Genomic DNA, 20437 nt, shown 5'->3' with positions numbered 1-20437 from the left:
ATTGGCCGAATAACTCAAGCGTGAGACGGAAATGTTACGCCCCTCACCATACTGTTGAATTCCCTCAGCGACCTGCACGGATCAGCTCTAGGCATGACGAAGCGGGTATCGTCCTCTTTTGGAAGACCAAACAAAGTAGGTTCGCTTTCACAACGAAGCACACAGCGTCTTCAGGATATGGCGGCGGCAACAATACTACAGTGAGAATAAAAGTTACGCCTTCTTTCTTTGCGTGAACATTTGGGCGGTGTTATGCAAATCTTCCCACAGAGCGAAGTAGATATGTGGGGGCGTGTTAGAACGAGCCGTTTTAGGTAGGTGTGGCTGGCTCTTAACTTTTATAAAGAATATCTCTTTGGATTTGAGACTTTAGTCTTTGCAACTTTACAGATCTTCTTTATGCACCAAGAGCTTGTAACACTCCAAAGAGAAAGGACATTTTAGCTATTTTTTTAAGCTTCGAATCGTTCTTGTTCACTTGTATGCGTTGACTCGTATTTTTCGTTCACTGAAGGGACTTACTCAAAACACAAGAGACAAGACCATCTGCAGAAACAGCCAGTGAATTCATCTTTTTCAATGAACTGATTCAAAAGATTCGCGTCACCGGGAGAAATGGAACGTTTAGCATATTGAATTGTGATTGGTCTCCTTTTTTCATATTGCTTTGTGATTGGTCTTTTATTTCTTACAACAATTAATCGTCTATTTTGCATTTCATGCATTGCTATTCATTTCTCTCTTTCTCTGTATTATGTTTTCAACTTTTCTAGCTTTCATTTTACTAACGTTTTTTACTGCCGAAAAGCACTTGAGTTTGTTTAAATACAAAAGTGTTTATTTTCATATATTTCTAGATATGTATTACAGATTTTAGGAACTTTCTCCACACATTTGATAGGATACCAAAAGTTTCTTTGCGTCTAGCTACAAAACCTTCATAACATTGTATCTCCTCAAGCTGATATCTATGACCGTGTGTCTGGAGAACTGGAGAGAGGTGGAGGACTGGATTGTGAATGTCTCGGAGGTGGAAGAATCAAACATGACAGTGCTGCAAAAAAGATCCACGTCTACGGCTATTCCATGGTACGCATGATGTTCCAGTGTCAAACGATATACATTCCTTGTATTAGTTCCAAAAGTTTAACCAGTTCCTCTTTTTTATTTTCAGGGATTTGGGAGAGCGAAGCATTCTGTTTCCACAGAGAAGATAAAAACCCATTACCCAGACTATGAGGTGACCTGGGCAGACGAAGGGTATTGAATGGGTTACATGGGATAAATGACAGCTGCGAATAAGGACACTATTTCAAACCTAACTGTCTTAACGTAGCTTTCAAGTCTTGATGTTCCAAGGCTGAGAAAGTACAGAACTTTAATACATTTCTGGGATGGATGGATGGATGGATGGATAGGACGTTTACTCCAAAACTAGACAGGTCATCCTCATTATGTTTGATTGGTTTTTAACTTAATGTGTAGATTAACACATGGCAACAAAGAGAAAGGAATGCAATTACCTTTATGGCCATTGGTCTTTAAATATGATGAAATAAAACAGGTTAAGTACTTCATCCAAACCATAATTATAATAACGTCCAGAGAAGTGTTCTTAGAAATTCCCAGAACTGCTTATTTGTTATTTAAGTTGGAAGAAATGTTTGGATACACTATTATATCACGATATGGGAAATGTCTTGTTAAGGTAGATTACTGTGCTTAACTACAACATATTAAAATATAAATTGTGATTTAATGATTGCTAAAGTACCATACAATAATACTGGACCCTCAGACCTGATCCAGAGGTTGTAAGCCTTGCCTGATAAACCTGACGATCCACCTCACATCCGTTTGTCAGCATTTTTAATAGAAGATGCCATTAGGATGTACAATGACTTTTTTGGCTCGAAATATTACGACCTAACGACATCCGGAGAATGTTATTAACATTTTGAATTCACAACTTTTAAAACAACTGCATTTTTTGTCGTTTCAAGCCTGAAGATTAAAATAGAGATGATCTTGTATTAGTTGCATTTAAATTATTTAGTGCAAACAAACCGAAATGGATTGCACAACAACATTTAATAAATGAGTCTACTTTTGCCTCTAGTGTTGCATCTTTATTGTGTCATTGTCTTTATTTCTTGTTTCTTTGCTTGTCTGTCAAGGTTAACTGGCAAGTCGAACCTTAGAAATGGTTTACAGTTTGCTACTATTAGTAAGACCAGAATGTGCCGTTCATTTTAGCTAAATAGTAACATTGTCAAGTGAAGTATCTGGTGTTGAGGCCAAAATAAACTGAACTGTCTGTGTTGCATATTTTCAAAAGGGCTGAGCAGCTTTAAAGGAAGGATCTGGCACACTTCTGTGGGTTAAAATGTAAAGTCCAGGTATTATCTGGAAGCAGGAGGGAGGGACACAGGTGAAGTTAAAAACTTCATATGTGGCAGGATGGTGCTTTTGCTCACTGTACGCTGAAAAAGAACTCTTGTTCTGTCTTCTGATGGCAAAAGTAACGATTGGATTCATGGGTACCTGCCACTGGATTCTCCTTGTGTGTCTCATGCTGAATATCTGTCAGAGGGGTGAGATCTGGTGTTTTTGTTCTTTTATTTGTTAACGGTTTCAGGTCAATTGCAATTCAATATTGAATGCCACGTTGGGACATATGTGTACTATCGAACATTATTTCTTTCTTATTTTTTTCTTAGTGCTTTCAATTGTACATTTCAGTGGCTGATATTTCTAATGATAAGAAAACACTGAAATGTGCACTGAAGCAGTCTCAAAATAAGCGTCAGTGAATTATTGCTCTTCAGGACATTTCTTGTATGCGACCAAACCCGATGTCATGAAGAGTGATTGGACGTCTTTTCAAAGCCCTCCCCTGGCACCAACCAATGACACACATCCTTGTCGGGTATGTATATAGTACCAAATACCTATTTTAGGGAGCATTAACATCAACTTAATGCACTTGTTTTATCAAGAATCTATCCACATAATCAGGATTAGGTAGGCGTCTCACTGTCTATAATGGTTATGGCCTTAAGTTTTAAACCCATTGTTCATAATTACAGATGGTAATGTACACGCATCAGTTTGGCCGAGTATCCGGTGGACTGTCTGTTGGTGGCCGAGAAGCAGATCTATCCTGTATGGGAACGTGGAGGTGCTCTCGGGGACTTGTGGGTAAAGGCTGAGGTGGAGTTTGTCATCAACAGCACGTTCCAGGTACGTGAACTCAATGCTCCTCTGACGACATCACACAATGTTGTCACTTTTTATTACACTGCTGTCATAAAAAGCTATCTAATTTATTGAACTTGCCCCAATCAGATTCTGTTTGTCGCTGCCATTCGAGACCATGCTTACGGAGGGATCGCTATTGATGATATTGTGTTGTCCCCTGAGTGTCGTTTATCCAATGGTACTCTCTAGTTTTTTGCCTGCCTACACTGATTAAACACCACAACTGTACACCTGCCTGCATATTGTCTGTATTTTATCAAATGATTCAATAGTCTCTCTCTTGCTTTTTCCTGCATATAGAATCAATGCCACTTCCAGAATTTCCAAAACCTCCTGCTCACCCTTGCACAGACGATGATTTGAAAATCTGTGACTTTAAGGAGGACTGTCCTGCTGGAGAAGATGAGGCTCAGTGTGGTGAGTTCCTCCTGTACTAATATATGTGCATGTGCAGTGTATTTGCGTGTTGTTGTTTTTTTGTTGTATTTAATTATATAATTACACACACACACACAAACATATTTTGCAATTGCAATTTATATGAGACTGTTTAGTTTTACCTTTAAGATCTTTTCCACAGTGACATTATTTTCAGCCTATTTTGTACTATTATTTACATTTTCACATTATTATTTGCAGCCTAATTTGTGAAATTAAGCACATTTCCATGTAATGCAGCCTCATTCATTTTTAGATTCATGTTAATCTTTTAACATAATTTTTTGACTATTTTGTGCTATTTTTTTTTACATTTAAGAACATTCTCACATTATCTTTTTCAGTCTATTTTGTGCAATTAAGCACATTTCTTGTTTTAGATTCACGTTTCATCTTTTTAGATTGTTTCAGATTCTCATTGTCAGAAATGATTCTCACTAAATTCTGTCTGATTATATCATCATCACCATTATTATTATTGTATCATTTCAGCCCAATTTAATGCAGTATAGCAAATACTACCATAATGCCCAATGGGACATTTTCTATTTGTTTTATGATATAAAATAATCATATTCACACAATGTTGTGTACATAGGGGACTTCTCATATGAGACGGGAAGCTCTGGCTGGACAGATACCAGTATAGGGAGCCATGCCTGGGAGTTAAAACTGGAGTATAATGACACCATTAAAGGTGAAAAAAAGGTTTTTATTATGATGGAACTAAGAAAATAATTTGATGAGGTAACTTGATTTAGTTTCATTTGTGTGTGTGTGTGTGTGTGTGTGTGTGTGTCATTAGAGGAGTTTCTGTCTGTGATTGGCGCTCCCGGGCAGCAGCTAAGTGAAGCCCAAACTCGTACCCCTCTCTTGGGTCCATCAGGTCCGGCATGCACCCTTCAGTCTCAGTGGCAGTAACCCACACATAGGTACAACATCAGCTGTAATACACCTCTGTAAGTCAGCATGATGGTAGACTATGGATTATCTTCCCCTCTCTGCGGGTGATCTGGCGGTGTATGTTGTGGACAGTGTGTTGGGGACTCATCCTGTGCTGTGGGAGTTTTCTGGAAGAACCAATGAGACAGCAGGGACTTGGGTAAAGGAGGAAGTCTATGTTGGAGCCAGAGATCATCGCTTTCAGGTAGACTTACACCGTTTACTTTCTCGATACTCATTTCCTCATTGTGAATGAATTAATGCATGTTATTCCAAAGGTAAAAAATATCTTTAAAAATCTTTACAATCTTGATCCGCCCCTGAAACAACTTTCCTTTTCGAGTGACATCACCAAAAGCTTCTTGTTTTTGTACCCTTCCTCTTCACCTACCTGTTGTATATAAACAACTTTTCATGATCCATTGAATATTGGAATTAATTGGGTTGTCAAGGTTTTATGCTGACTTTGAAGTTACATTAATTTAATTCATTATTCTTTAATATTAATAGTATACATTGTTTTATAACATTCAAATTTTTTAAATATAAGACTGAATAAATATATGTAATTATCCATTATTATTAATTCTAAATTACTATTTAAATTTTTATATTTTAATAAAATATTTTATAGTTGTTTATTATGACAAGATTGTTTGACTTTTTTTGTAACAATTGTTATTTGCATTTGTGTGTGCATTTCAGATAGCATCTGTGATTTCGAGAAAGGTTTGTGTGGTTGGTCCAACACTCAGAACCCATCTGTAGACTGGTTAGACTGGGACCTGACCAGTGTGCAAGCTGAGATGTTCTACAGCACACCACCGTATGACCACACGCTATACACAGAAGAAGGTGATTTGTGCTCTAAGCTCATAATAAAGTTTTTGTCACCAGCTTCTTTATTTTGAGGAACTGGGTGTAATTTAGTCTCCTTTCTGACTCTAGGACACTTCTTGGTCCTTCCTAACTCCTAGCGTGCTTCTTTATTTTGAGGAACTGGGTGTAATTTAGTCTCCTTTCTGACTCTAGGACACTTCTTGGTCCTTCCTAACTCCCAGCGTGACACCGCTACCCAGAATGCCTGGCTGCTGAGCCCTCACCTGGCACCAACCAAAGGAACCTGTCTGAGCTTTTGGGTTTATCAGCCAACCATGTGTATGTATATACAGTATGTATCTATATCATCAAACTGTCAGTTTTAGTTGTTTATTACTTCAGTTTTTTAGTATGTCAGTGACCACGTTTGTTCAAGAGTTTGGAATCATTAATGGGTTTTTTTAAGGAAATTAGTACTTCTATTCAGCAAGGATGCATTAAAATGGATAAAAGTGACATTTATACATTTGTAATGTTTCAAAAGATTTCTATTTCAAATAAATTATGTTCTTTTGAATTTTATGTTCATATATTCAATATTAAGCAGCACAACTGTTTTCAATGTTGAAAATAATAAATGTTTTTTGAGCACCAAATATAACCAGCATATTAGGATGAAGGATCATGTGACACTGAAGACTGGAGTAATGGCTGCTGAAAATTCAGCTTTGACATCAGAAGAATAAATGACATTTTAAAATATATTCAAATAGAAAACAGTAATTTTTAATTGTAATATTATTTAACAATAATAGTTTTTTTTATTGTATTTTGGATCAAACAAATGCAGCCTTGGTGAGTATAAGAGATTTTTTCAAAACCAGAAATTCTCATCAACCCAATTTTTTGAACAGCAGTGCAACTACTAACATATTTGTCAAAAGGTCTCTCTGCCGATTATACACCATATTTATTTTTAAAAAATTCCTTTAAATTAGCATCCAGCTATTACATATCCTGTAAAATGCACTGTTAGTCATTTTGGATAATAAAAAAAAATCATTATAATTTGTTAATGATTACTTGTATTGCTTTTTTAGGGGAAATCGTGGCCTAATGGTTAGAGAGTCGGACTCGTAACCCAAAGGTTGCGAGTCTCGTACTGGCAGGGATTGTAGGTGGGAGGAGTGAATGTACAGCGCTCTCTCCCACCTTCAATACCACGACTGAGGTGCCCTTTAGCAAGATCATAAATGGCTGCCCACTGCTCCGGGTGTGTGTTCACGGTGTGTGTGTGTTCACTGCTGTATGTGTGCACTTTGGATGGGTTAAATGCAGAGCACTAATTCCAAGTATGGGTCACCATACTTGGCCACATGTCACGTCACTTTCACTTTCTTGGTGAAGATGACACTAAACTTACAGTGTGGAGGCTGTCTGTAGAGACCAGACATGAACTGCTGACGCTGCATGAGGAAGGTGGAAAATGGAAATCCTTCAGTGTCAATATCACCTCAGAAACTGAGTACCAGGTGACCAAAACTGACTGTATTCTATATTTGCATAGGTTTTTGAGTGTGATTATACTGATGTGTGTGTGTTTTAACGGGAGGCAGATTGTACTAGTGGGATTTAAAGGAGAGAAGGGTGTTCTTTCCTTGGATGACATACGGTACACAGTTGGGGTGGGCTGTGCTGGGCAGATCGAGACCAAAGTAAGAGTTCTTCCTATAGCAAGATTTAGTTTACTTTACTGTCATTTAGATTTGTATGTATTCTTGTTACCATCATACCTAATTCTGAGTGAACTGGAAAGAGATATGTGTGAAAACTTTAGTGAAAATCTTTTTATATTTTTATTTTTTATATACTTTTTTTATATTTTCAGCCTCATCATCATCTAACAACGCAGGAACCATTGTGGCCTCTGTTGTAGTCATCATTGTGCTCTTAGTGCTTCTCGCTGCCTTGCTGGTGTTCTACCTGAAGAATAAACATAAGGCCAATAGTGCTTTAATACAGGAATCAAACAGATCTCATATAAGCTGCATTGGCTTTGGCAATGGCATGTATGAATCTGGAGATGCTGTAAGCTATCTGGCTGTATATGGTCTTGTTTGGTGTTAAGGGATTGTATTTACTCAGTATTTACTCACCCTTTTGTTCCAAACCTGTATTACTTAATTTCTGTTTTGGAACACAAAAGGGTGCATTTTTACACCCAAAAGTTATTGTATGGCTTTAGAAGTCATGTTTGAAAGCTTAAGAGTTTTTGCATCATTTCTGAAAGCTCAAGTCACCATTTATTGTAATTGCATGGAAAAGAACAACCAGTATAGTCTTCGAATTTTCATATTTTGTGTTCCACAGATGAAAGAAAGTCATAAGGGTTTACTGTAATCTCTAATAATCTAAACTACTCCATAATATTTAAATATCCTTTTGTGTGTTTGCTTGTTTACAGGAACGCATGGAGGAAGTGAATGAAAATACAGGACGGTAACTTACTGTGGTGCCTGCGCCACCAACTAACAGCCTTTCAGCAAAACGGTCGACATCACAGCAGGAGAACTGCTTGTGTCGCTATGGCAGGACTAGCCCGGTCATAACACATGCCAAAACATACCCCAACATGTCTACACTGATGCTAACCTAATGCTAACCAAGATATAGAGTTATCTATACTGAGTGAAATTTTTGGGTCGAATAACTTATTTTACTCAACTGGTGAGACAGTCATTGGCTGTTCTGTATGCCATCACAGGATATAAATTAACTTCCTCAAACAAGCAGTCCAATCCAATGTAATTTAATATATGATATGCAATAAACAGAACAGCAAAGTAAAGAAAAAGGCAAACAATCAACAAGCCCTGTGGTATTAGATGTCCGTGATGTATATTGTTAGACGTTTGGGTTCACCATGGCCATCACTGTAACTAGTGGATGGTCTTTCAACTTAATGGATTCTCTCTATTACAGAATAACAGAGGTTCCAAAGTGTAAGTCCACTTAAAGTGTAAATAAACGAATTATAGATAGATAGATAGATAGGTAGATAGATAGATAGATAGATAGATAGATAGGTAGGTAGGTAGATAGAGATAGATAGAAAAATAGGTAGGTAGGTAGGTAGATAGAAAAATAGGTAGGTAGGTAGATAGATAGGTAGGTAGATCGATAGATATTTCTGTTTTGGAACACAAAAGGGTGCATTTTTACACCCAAAAGTTATTGTATGGCTTTAGAAGTCATGTTTGAAAGCTTAAGAGTTTTTGCATCATTTCTGAAAGCTCAAGTCACCATTTATTGTAATTGCATGGAAAAGAACAACCAGTATAGTCTTCGAATTTTCATATTTTGTGTTCCACAGATGAAAGAAAGTCATAAGGGTTTACTGTAATCTCTAATAATCTAAACTACTCCATAATATTTAAATATCCTTTTGTGTGTTTGCTTGTTTACAGGAACGCATGGAGGAAGTGAATGAAAATACAGGACGGTAACTTACTGTGGTGCCTGCGCCACCAACTAACAGCCTTTCAGCAAAACGGTCGACATCACAGCAGGAGAACTGCTTGTGTCGCTATGGCAGGACTAGCCCGGTCATAACACATGCCAAAACATACCCCAACATGTCTACACTGATGCTAACCTAATGCTAACCAAGATATAGAGTTATCTATACTGAGTGAAATTTTTGGGTCGAATAACTTATTTTACTCAACTGGTGAGACAGTCATTGGCTGTTCTGTATGCCATCACAGGATATAAATTAACTTCCTCAAACAAGCAGTCCAATCCAATGTAATTTAATATATGATATGCAATAAACAGAACAGCAAAGTAAAGAAAAAGGCAAACAATCAACAAGCCCTGTGGTATTAGATGTCCATGATGTATATTGTTAGACGTTTGGGTTCACCGTGGCCATCACTGTAACTAGTGGATGGTCTTTCAACTTAATGGATTCTCTCTATTACAGAATAACAGAGGTTCCAAAGTGTAAGTCCACTTAAAGTGTAAATAAACGAATTATAGATAGATAGATAGATAGATAGGTAGGTAGGTAGATATAGATAGATAGAAAAATAGGTAGGTAGATAGATAGATAGATAGATAGATAGATAGATAGATAGATGATAGAAAAATAGATAGATAGATTACAAACAAAGCTGCTGGAGTTTTGTAGATATGTCGAGAAAAGCGCCCAAGTTAATACCACGGTAAAAGTTGCTGTCAGCTTGTTAAAGTCGTGTACACATATTCAAGAGGGACACAACATGCGCCCTTATTGCGGAATGAATTTTATGAAACATTCTAAATATAACACATTTACGATGACGATATATTTTCTTTTTCAAAGTTGACACTACAGACAGACGCTAAACCGAACCCGAATTACGGCGTCTCTTAGCAACGGCGATGTCTCCACGGCAACATCCTCCCAATCCGTCTGTCGAAAAGCTTCAGTAGGATAATTCAAGCAACAAAATCCGCACGCTACGTCAACAGTTAAAGATATAAAGCTTTGCTGTGTTCAGGATGAAAGGATTATAAAACCAGTGGAGGGGAACAAATTATCGCGAATTGTTTTTGAGGCGCGTGACAGAGCTGCAGTGACAGTAATGCTGTGACTAAATTCACTAGTATCTATCCGTGCAGCCTGCATTGCTGTGCAAAAAAAACGTCAAATAACGAACACTTGCACTTACCGGCAGGATGGACCCCGGTGTGCTCATATTCTTACTTTACGTCATGATAGCTCACGAGCTTGTGTGTGGATTGATGCAGTACAGGAGACAAGCAGCCAAACCTAATAAACGCCTAATGTGGTGCTCCAGGTAAGATGCTTACATGTGTATTTTACCTCGCTAAAAATGTCCCTTAAGTTAACTATTTTTCTGACCAACCTCATTCTTGGGACACTCACAAATGTACAGTTATTCTGTAACGTTATGCCTTAAAATGTTCTGTAATGTAACCTAAATATGCTTCTGCTAACATGTAAAGTAATTATACTCAATATGACCGAAGCAACTTTAATTATTCCTTACTATTTAAAGTGTTCACTTTTCTGGGAAATCCATCTCTTTAAGTATTTCAGTAAAACACTGAAAAAATGACTATTTTGCATATGTCTGTGCCATAATAATTGTAACATCTTTACTTTTACCCACAGTTCCCGTGTCTGTCATGGAACGTGGAGAGTCAGTAGCCAGCCGGTGCGGACAGGGAGACGAGACTTGAAGAAAACTGGACGTATTGTCAGGAAAGCGTGACACAAGGGCCGCTGTGGATAAATGTGGTTCTTAATCATTTTTCCTGCACTGTGATCAATCACTGAAGCTATGCTGGACCGCTCACTGCCAGTTCATGATTATATAATTTCAACTGTGATGCTCAAAGTTTACAGTTTTCCTATTCACTGTAATTGTGGACATCTTTACTTAGAGGTTCATTTTTAGCTATAGTTCGCCTAGAAATTGAAATTCTGCCATTATTTACTCACCCTATTGTTGTTGCAAACATGTATGAAAACTTTTGAAAAATGTACTTACTGTGATTTTTTTCTGCAGTTACAATGCTTCAGAATGGGCACAAACAGCTTCATAAAAGTGATCCAAGTCTTCTGAAGTCATATGATAGCTTTGCATGAGGAGCAGACCTTGTTGTGTGTTCCACAGAGAAAAGAAAGTAAGTCACACAGGTTTGGAATGTGAGAAAATAATGGCTGAATTGTAATTAATGGGTGATCTAATTCTTAGAACTACATTTTTATTAGTGATTTGAAAGCTGCTATTTTTACCTAAACTGAATATATTGTGTGGTTAATATGAGTTGTGGTAGCCAAACGCAGAGTTCAGTCCCAAGCAGAGGTGATTCGAGATCTCTGATCACATTTACAATGTAATATCACTGTGCACTTGAGTATGGAAATTAATCCCAGATTGCAGCAATTAATCTGCATTACATCACTTTTGATGAAAATCATCTGCTAAATGGGTTTCCGAACACAATTTGTATATTTCTTGTTCAGTTTGCTGTTTCTGCCCTTATTACAGTTTGTAAATGAATTGCAAATTCGTGTTTTGGATGTGATAAGTCAAGTGTACATGGAAGTTCACACTAAACCTTTGTACGCCACTGTGTATTGAGATTCATTAAATATGCATTTCAGCATCAACTATAATGTAGTGATATTTTTTCGAGTTGAGGTGTCAGTATCAGCAGGTTTGGGAATTACAGTGTTTAGCAAGCACTTTCATGTTTCAATGTTGAACCACTTAACATTTTCAAATATTCATTTTTGATCGGTCTCTTCAATAAGGTTTGAGGAATAGTTCATGCAAAAATGAAAATTTACTCACCCTCAGGCCATCTAAGATGTAGATGAGTTTGTTACTTCATCAGACAGATTTGGATAAATTTAGCATTACATCACTTGCTCACCAATGGATCCTCTGCAGTGAATGGGTGCCGTCAGAGTTCAAACAGCTGATAGAAACATCACAATAATCCACACAACTCCATCAATTAACGTTTTGTGAAGTAAAAATCTGCATATTTGTAAAAAAAAAAAAAAAAAAATCCACCATTAAGAATGTTTTATACTTAAAACAGTAGCTTCTGCTTTTGATATGAGTCCTCTATCCATAATATTGCTTTCTGCAGTGAAAAAGTCATCTTGTCTGAATCAAGAGAGGAATATGCAAAGATCAAGCACTGTTTACAAACCAAAATAGTTCTAAACAAAGGTGTCGGTGGATTTTGTGAGAGGACAACAGAGGATGGACTTTATTTTGACCAGAAGCAATGGTTTAAAGTTAAAATGCCTTACTGATGGATTTGTTCCATACAAACACGAAGTTTTTCTCTTCACAACATGTTGATTAATGGACTGGATTCATGTGGATTATTTTGATGTTTTTATCAGATGTTTGGACTCGCATTCTGACGGCACCCATTCACTGCATTGTTGGTAAGTGACATAATGCTACATTTCTTCATTTAACACAGGAGGCAATTCAGGTGATTGTGGTTTGCCCATTTTAGTTTTACTTTTGCTCTTCTTTGTCTCACACTATCTCGTAAACATTATCAAAATCCAACCACAACAAGACAAGAATGCAGATGGGTCAGGAAAACTGGTTACATTAAAGGTTACATGTTGTCATCTTTATATTCTCTCATATTTTCTTTTGTTCTTTGCCAGTAAATTCTTTTTAAACACGACAGTAAAGATCTCTTGTTCTGTTGATTTAGCCAAATAGACACCCAAACACCGCACCCATAGTGAATGTACAACTCAACATTTAACGTCAAAATCATTGACATTAAAAGAGAAGTGACCATCCATAACAGCTTTCACTCTTCTGTGGTGGCTTTCCACTGAATGTTGGAACATAGCAAGGGAGATTTGCTTCTATTCAAACACAAAAGCATCAGTAAAGTTGGGTGATGACGTATATGGCTTGCAATTGCTGTTCCAATTCATCCCAAAAGTGTTCAGTGGGGTTCAGATTTTTGTCTTGTTTTCCAGTACAAATAACACTCTTAAATTAAGATACATTTACTTAGGATATTTATTTGAAAATATATCAAAATTAAGTGAATTTTGCTTAAAACAAGAAAAGATATCCATCAGTGGGGTTAGAACATTTTTTCCCTTTGTATTACTTTTCTTACCCCACTGACAGATTTAATTAATCTCTTTTCTTTATTATTATTTTTAAGCATAAAATCACTTATTTTGATTATTTTTCCCTAAAACAAGACTTAAGGCACTTTGTTTCTCAAGTAAATGTATTTATTAATTAATTTATTTATTTTTGATATTTCCACTGGAAAACATGACAAAAATACTGAGTAAAAAAAAAACATTTTTGCAGTGCAGAATTATTTAGATTACCACTTATATCTAAATCTAAGGCTTTTTGAAGGGTCTGTGTGAAAAGGCTCAGACCATTGATCCTGAGACAAAGATTGTAGCTAATACTAAACTTTCTATTTAGTTTGACTTGTTTTGGTTTGTTTATTTTTAGCTGCAAATAACTTCAACATGTTGCTTATGCCAGTGTTGCTTGTTTGTCGGGTGCATGCTTTATACTACACAGCATTTTAGTGGCCTACTAAAATTATTAGTGCTTCTATGTACTAAGATGCAAACGAGCAGTTTCCTTTTAAATCATAGAGGCTGTTTTTGCTTCAGCTACATTTTTGCAAAATACTGTATGTGTTTATTTAATCAGCTTTAATAATGAGGTTATTTACAGCAATGACCGTTTCAGCAGGTTTGGGACTCTTGTTTGTATATTGGCACATCAGAGGCTAATTGGACTTTAAAAACCTCTGGTCCTCTGTGTTTTCTTTGTGCTGATGTCTCTTTGCAGTGGAAAAAAAAAACCTCTCAATAAGCATAGTGTGTAATTGTGTGTTCAGAGGAGCTGAGGTGAGAAAACCGTTGAGTTGGTTTATTTGTCAGTGAACGCATTGGTCATCCTCAAGTCTCTAATATTGTATGAAGAGACATTCGACTATAACAAAGTGATGCATTCCAACAAACAATCAATGCATCAATGATTTTTTTAAAGCCATTGTAACAACAGTGCAAATTGTTTAGCTGAACGGGTTTTATAAGTTAAAAGTTGTTTACTATCTCACATAAGGGAAGGTTGGAAATCATGCATATTATCTACGTCACACCTCTATACAATATAACCTCAATGACAGGCTGCCTTAAATTTGCCTGTTTCAGTGCACAGGGTTTCAGTCTTTATATGAAGTGGAGTAAAATATACAGCTCTAAGTCATCTTTGATTTGTACAATTAATATGGTACATTAATGAGCATTGAAATTTTGTTTGTTGCATGCTATCTATTGCAATCAATGAAAATGTAACAATTATTTAAAATATTTTAGAAATGATAATAAATTATCTAATGATATCATCATATCAGTACACAGTAGAATATTTTTAATTGAATATACAATGTCATTAATACTTTTGAACAGCCAATACAGATTATTAAAAACAGCAAAAAAAACAGTTTTTCTATTTTGTGTTTTCTCTAATATCCTACATTGCTGAAAGTTGTCTTACGACTTGTCTCTTTACTTTCATTTTGAGGAATGCATAACAATCAGATGTAATTTCTTTAAAATGATTTGTCATGCTATTTTATTAAACAAGTAACTTGCTGTTATCTATCATACAAAAAGATAATCTTTTTTAAAACCATTGAAATGCACTACATTAACACAAAGTTTCTTGTTTTATCTCTCCAGGTTCGTTGTTTACTGTACATCTGATCCAGTATGTCTTATGTATCAGAGAGCTCTAGTCTCAACAAGACCCTGCGGCAGCAGTATCTCAGTCTGCCCCAGGGAAACTTCTGTCATGTCACTTACGTCTGGATCGATGGCTCTGGAGAGGGTCTGCGTAACAAGACTCGAACCATGGATTCAGAGCCAAAGAGCGTAGCTGGTAGCAAAGTGTTGACTGGTTTCACTTTCTTTATCTTGAACGTTTTATTTATTCTTATTTTGTTTTTGTTGTTGTTCTTTGACAGACCTACCAGAATGGAATTTCGATGGTTCCAGCACGGGTCAGTCTAAAGGACACAACAGTGACATGCTACTGATTCCTGTCTGCATGTTCAGGGACCCATTCCTCTTGGACCCGAACAAACTGGTGCTATGTGAGGTGCTCAAGCACACCCGAGAACCTGCAGGTAGAATTTATCCACTATAAAAATTATGTAAATTTGGAAAAATAAAAGATGATAAATTTTTTACACATTTTTTAAAGTCAAATCAACAAGTATAGATGGTGAGTCCCATTCACCGCCTTCCCAGCATATGGTTACACTGTTTAACTTTTGCTAGTTTTACAGTAACATGTGTAAAACTCTTTTTTGAAGTTGATGTAACTCAAGAAATCAATTTATCTCATTTAAATAATCATCAATAGTCAGATTTATTTAACATTTGAAGTTAAAAGTTTAGTTTTTAGTTTAAAAATTATTAAAAAGCCATTCAAACTACAATTCTTTTTTGTTAAATTGCTATAAACACCAAGTTTTGTACAGTTAAAATGCACAGAGATTCATTTGAGTTCCAAAATTTCTCATAGTGATAATGCAAATTAAACGTGTAGAACTGATGAAAAAAATTGTTCCTTTTAGAATCGAACCACCGTAACCGCTGTAACAAGGTCATGGAGAAGGTCAAAGAGCTTCACCCTTGGTTTGGAATGGAGCAAGAATATACTCTTTTTGGAGTGGATGGACACCCTTATGGCTGGCCCAGACTTGGCTTTCCCAAACCACAAGGTTAAATCCTGTATCAAGCTGCTGAAAAGGATTTTTGAATGCCAAACATATTGTAAAATGTCCCTCCTACCTGGCAGATGTCACTAAAATCTGTGCAATGAGAAACCACACCAGTTCTTTGTAAACACCGAAAAAGAATCTGGAAGCAGGCCATGTTCAATTAGAAAACACTTCCTGTTTTAAAAAACAAATTGCATGTTTTGGTTGGCTGACAGGGCTTAGGATTTTGGCGAGATTGTGTGGTTTAAGAGCAGTGGAATATAAGAAAACAATCACTTACAGCACCTTTAAACCAGTGGTACATTGATAGATGATACTGCCCTATGGAAGAATTTAATTCACTAGGGTCTAAAGAGATAGTTAAAAAAAAAAAAAAAAACCTGTGGTCCCAAACCTGTATGATGGTATTTCTGCAGTGGAACAAAAAAGGAGAAGTTTTGTCGAATGTTTCAGCTGCTGTCTTGCGCACCGTAAAAGTGGATGGGGACCAGACACCTTCAAGCTCCAAAAAAGACAAAGCAATCACCATAAAATAGTTCATATCTCTATTATTGCAAAATATTCCAGTCTTAAAGTCATTTTGATAGCTTTGTATGAGGAACGCACAGACAATTAAATTATTAATCGAAAATTTTGCTTAACTCCCAAGGTCCATTCAATTTCATTGTATGGAGAAAAAAAAAACTCCTTGGGCTTTCTACTATAAATATCACATTTTTGTTCCATAAGGTTTCAAAAGACTTCGGCATTTTTATTTTTAGACTTTTTATATTCATATTCCATTTTTATATGTCTAATTGTACAAATAAAGTGCCATCTGTGACATCTTTATATTTAAAAGATGGCAATGTTTTTTATTTTGTGTCTCTTTTCTGTCAGGTCCGTATTACTGCAGTGTTGGTGCTGACAGAGCTTTTGGCAGAGACATTGTGGAGTGTCATTATAAAGCCTGTCTGTATGCTGGCATCAAAATCAGTGGCACTAACGCAGAGGTCATGCCCTCTCAGGTAACTACCGTTAAATTATAGTTATTAGGCATCATGTTCTGGATGGCCAGTAGTCTGTTCTCTCTGCAGTGGGAGTTCCAGGTGGGTCCGTGTGAAGGAATTGAGATGGGAGATCATCTATGGATGGCACGTTTCCTGCTATACAGGGTGTGTGAAGATTTTGGAGTGGTGGCCACTCTGGATCCAAAACCCATGACAGGAGACTGGAACGGAGCCGGTTGCCACATCAATGTGAGCACAGTGCAAATGGGAGAACAAGGAGGAATTGAGTATGTACTGAGTTATACACACACACTCATAGTCACAGAAAGACTAAAGACACCTAAAAACAGACAGAGTTGTGTTAAAGTCCATTCACTCTAAGAACGATAATTATATTAGCGTCCACACCAACACATGATAACGTTCTGTTTATTATAAGCACATGCTGCAGTTTTGTCGTCTGTCGCTTTTAGTGCTCAAGCTCTTTAAAGCAGGATGAATTCTGATTGGCTGTCAATGTTTTTATCGTCCATCAGATGGAAATAATTAATTCTTATAGTGATTCCAACGATATTGTTCCTCTGTGTCGTTATCATTAAAGTTGTGATGTGAACTTCCATTACCATTACCATTATAGTCATCCTTGGAGTGAACTGTGTTTGGTCATGTTATCTGACCTCCATGATTCTTTTCTCTGCATCAGGCACATTGAGAAAGCCATTAAGAAACTGAGCAAGCGCCATGCAGAGCATATTCGTGTCTACGACCCACATGATGGAGAAGATAACAAACGTCGCCTCACGGGTCGCCACGAGACCTCCAGCATCCATGACTTCTCATCAGGTGTTGCTAACCGCGGGGCCAGCATCCGTATCCCTCGTCAGGTGGGTCAGGAAAAATGCGGTTACTTTGAGGACCGTCGTCCTTCTGCCAACTGTGACCCATATGCTGTGACCTGCGCAATGGCCCGCACCTGCATGCTGGAAGGGGAGGAAGATGTCCATGAACTTGAATAACACACTTTTAGAAAAGAATAATTGTATAGAATATTCGATAGAGTGCACCTTAACCTGTTTTAATTGTTATTTTTTTCTGTAAATTATACTCTGTACATATTAAGCTCTTCTTCTTAAAAGAATGTTTTATGACACATGATTTGCAGGCAAGCTTGATATGTTGTATTGAATGATCGTACACCTACCTGTTTCTCTGCACAGTAGATCAGATTAGAACCTGACTGGGGTTAACAGCAGATTCTCTCCCTGCCCTTCTACCGTCACACAAACAAAATTCAAAAGGCTGCATTCCAAGTTACCTGCCACAGCAATGCAGATGGTTTAGGTGAACAGGTTTTTATAATTGCCAAATTTTCAAGGGTGTAAATACCAATTCACATTTTACTCAAATTAAGCCACATAAAGCACATAATACATCACAGAAACAGGTTTGAGCATTCATATGGTGTGAAGCACCAAACACTTATCAGTGTGTTCATCATCTTTGAAATATGTATGAAATGTATCAAATCGTTGGGGTTGATGATGTTTCTTATCCTCACAAAGGCTGCATTCATTTAATTCATTTATTTGTAAAATAAAAAAAGCTATTTGAAAAATAAAATGCATTTATTTGAAAATACAGTAAAAGCGGCAAAATTTTGGAAATATTATTACAATGAAAAAACAAATCTATTTTAACATATTTTTAATCATTTAATTTAATCTTGTGATGGCAAAGCTGAATTTCCATCAGCCATTATTCCAGTATGTAGTGTCACATGATCCTTCAGAAATAATTGTAATATGCTGATTTGGTGAAATTCTTTGAGGAATAAAAACAGATCTTTTGTAACATTATAAAAAAATGAAATAAAATCTTAATGACCCCAAACTTTTGAACGGTAGTGTAAAAAAATGCTTTCACTTTATTTTTAAGCATGGATAACCATAGTACACCCATCATTCAAACTGAGGATACCTGCACCTACAGTATTTACAGATAAACTGCATATGTGTGTGTGTGTGTGTACACACATATATGATGAGCCAAAACATTATGACCAGTCAGAGGTGAAGTGAATGTCTTTGATCATCTCCTAAAAAGGCCACATATTAAAGTCTGGGTAGATTAGATCATAAGCAAACAGTCAGTTCTCATAATCAATGTGTTGGATGCAGGAGAAATGGGTAGGAATAAAGATCTAAGCAACTTTGACAAGGGCCAAATTGTTATGGCAAGGTGACTGCGTCAGAGTATCTCTGAAACAGCTAGGCTTGTGGGTTGGCAACAGGGTGATGGTTGCCCAAGGATCATCGATGCATGAGGGCAACAAAGGCTATCCTGTCTGGTCCAAGCCAACAGAAGGTCTACTGTGGCACAATCACACAAAATTTGAATGATGGTTAAGGGAGAAATGTGTCACAACACCCACTGCAACACACTCTGCTGTGTATGGGGCTGCGTAGCCACAGGCCAATCAGAATCCCTGATGACCCCTGTCCACTGTCAAATGCTCCAACAATGGGCACGCAAGCATTGGAACTGGATCTTGGGGCAGTGGAAGAAAGTCACCTGGTCCAATGAGTTCTGTTTTCTTTTACATCACGTGGATGTAACCTGGGGAAATGATGGCACCAGGATGCACTGTGTCCCCCCAGACATGTTTGAGAACTTGCAAATGTCTCAGTGAAAGAGTGGCAAAACATCTCACAGCAACTGGCAAATCTGGTGTAGTCCATGAGAATGAGAAGCACTGTAATACTTAAAGCATTGTCCTAAGATCAGATTTACAGAGATGATTCACACCAAAACAGGTCATTCACTCTTTCTTCTTTGGAACAGTGTAATTTCAAATGTAGTTTGAACATTTGAAAGAGTTTTATTGGCAGTTGCAACCCAGAGGACCTCCTTCAGGTGACAGTAGATATGATTGATGTGGATCTGTTCAGCTGTTACTCCAGTTTCAGTGTAGCCTGGGAAAATCAGAGAGGGAAAAAGCATCCACAGACGTAATACCATTGATATTTTTGTTTGGTTTTGTTGCATTATATCTGCTCCAGTATGTCTTGCGTATCTGACAGCTCACGTCTTAACAAGTTCTTGCGGGAGAGATACCTCAATCTTCCCCAGGGAGAGTTCTGTCAAGTCACTTACGTCTGGATCGCTTATTGTGGAATGGACTTGTGCTACAAGACCTGAACCATGGACTTTACACCAAAAACCATAGCTGGTACTACAGAAATTTCTTCATAATATATGTTTTGGGTTTTCTTGTGTTTATCATGCTTTATACTTACTTTTTTATTTTTGGTAGATATACCAGAATGGGATATCATTGGGCAAACTGAAGGATTCAGCCCTGAGATGCTACTGGCTCCTGTCTGCATGTTCAGGGACCCCTTTATTTTGGACCCTAACAAACTGGCCCTTTGCGAGGTGCTTAAGAACACCCGGGAGCCTGCAGGTATGATAGGCTGAAATGATGGTAAATTGTATAAAACTCACGTTGGGTTCTTTATGTTCTGCACCATTGTTAATGTTGCTCAGCTGGTAGAGCATGATGTATGTATGCATAAATGTAAATATACAGTGGGTACGGAAAGTATTCAGACCCCCTTAAATTTTTCACTCTTTGTTATATTGCAGCCATTTGC

The 20437-nt window shown here is 37.1% G+C and overlaps 2 protein-coding genes and 1 pseudogene across 2 annotated transcripts in view; all 3 read left to right on the top strand.

Annotated features, from left to right (window-relative positions):
* LOC107692288 (14 kDa phosphohistidine phosphatase-like) overlaps positions 1 to 2139 on the top strand; it is a 2995-nt gene extending 856 nt beyond the window's left edge. Inside the window, exons 2-3 of the mRNA XM_016491264.1 lie at positions 962 to 1089; positions 1175 to 2139. Of these exons, the coding sequence (XP_016346750.1) occupies positions 962 to 1089; positions 1175 to 1267 (221 nt within the window). The 3' untranslated portion in view covers positions 1268 to 2139. The remainder of the gene's footprint in view (positions 1 to 961; positions 1090 to 1174) is intronic.
* Positions 2140 to 2536: 397 nt separating this feature from the next.
* LOC107692314 (apical endosomal glycoprotein-like) lies at positions 2537 to 4785 on the top strand (annotated as a pseudogene).
* Positions 4786 to 14219: 9434 nt separating this feature from the next.
* Positions 14220 to 18346, top strand: LOC107692327 (glutamine synthetase-like). Its single transcript, XM_016491309.1, has 7 exons — positions 14220 to 14269; positions 14750 to 14948; positions 15034 to 15195; positions 15649 to 15795; positions 16675 to 16802; positions 16872 to 17071; positions 17488 to 18346. Exons 2-7 carry the CDS (start codon positions 14780 to 14782, stop codon positions 17798 to 17800), a joined length of 1119 nt encoding a protein of 372 aa, XP_016346795.1. The 5' UTR covers positions 14220 to 14269; positions 14750 to 14779; the 3' UTR covers positions 17801 to 18346.
* Positions 18347 to 20437: the final 2091 nt, after the last annotated feature.

This window comes from Sinocyclocheilus anshuiensis, unplaced genomic scaffold, assembly GCF_001515605.1.
Source record: "Sinocyclocheilus anshuiensis isolate Anshui unplaced genomic scaffold, SAMN03320099.WGS_v1.1 scaffold478, whole genome shotgun sequence".
NCBI classification, from domain to species: Eukaryota; Metazoa; Chordata; class Actinopteri; order Cypriniformes; family Cyprinidae; genus Sinocyclocheilus; species Sinocyclocheilus anshuiensis.
This window is presented reverse-complemented; position numbering and strand designations above follow the sequence as displayed.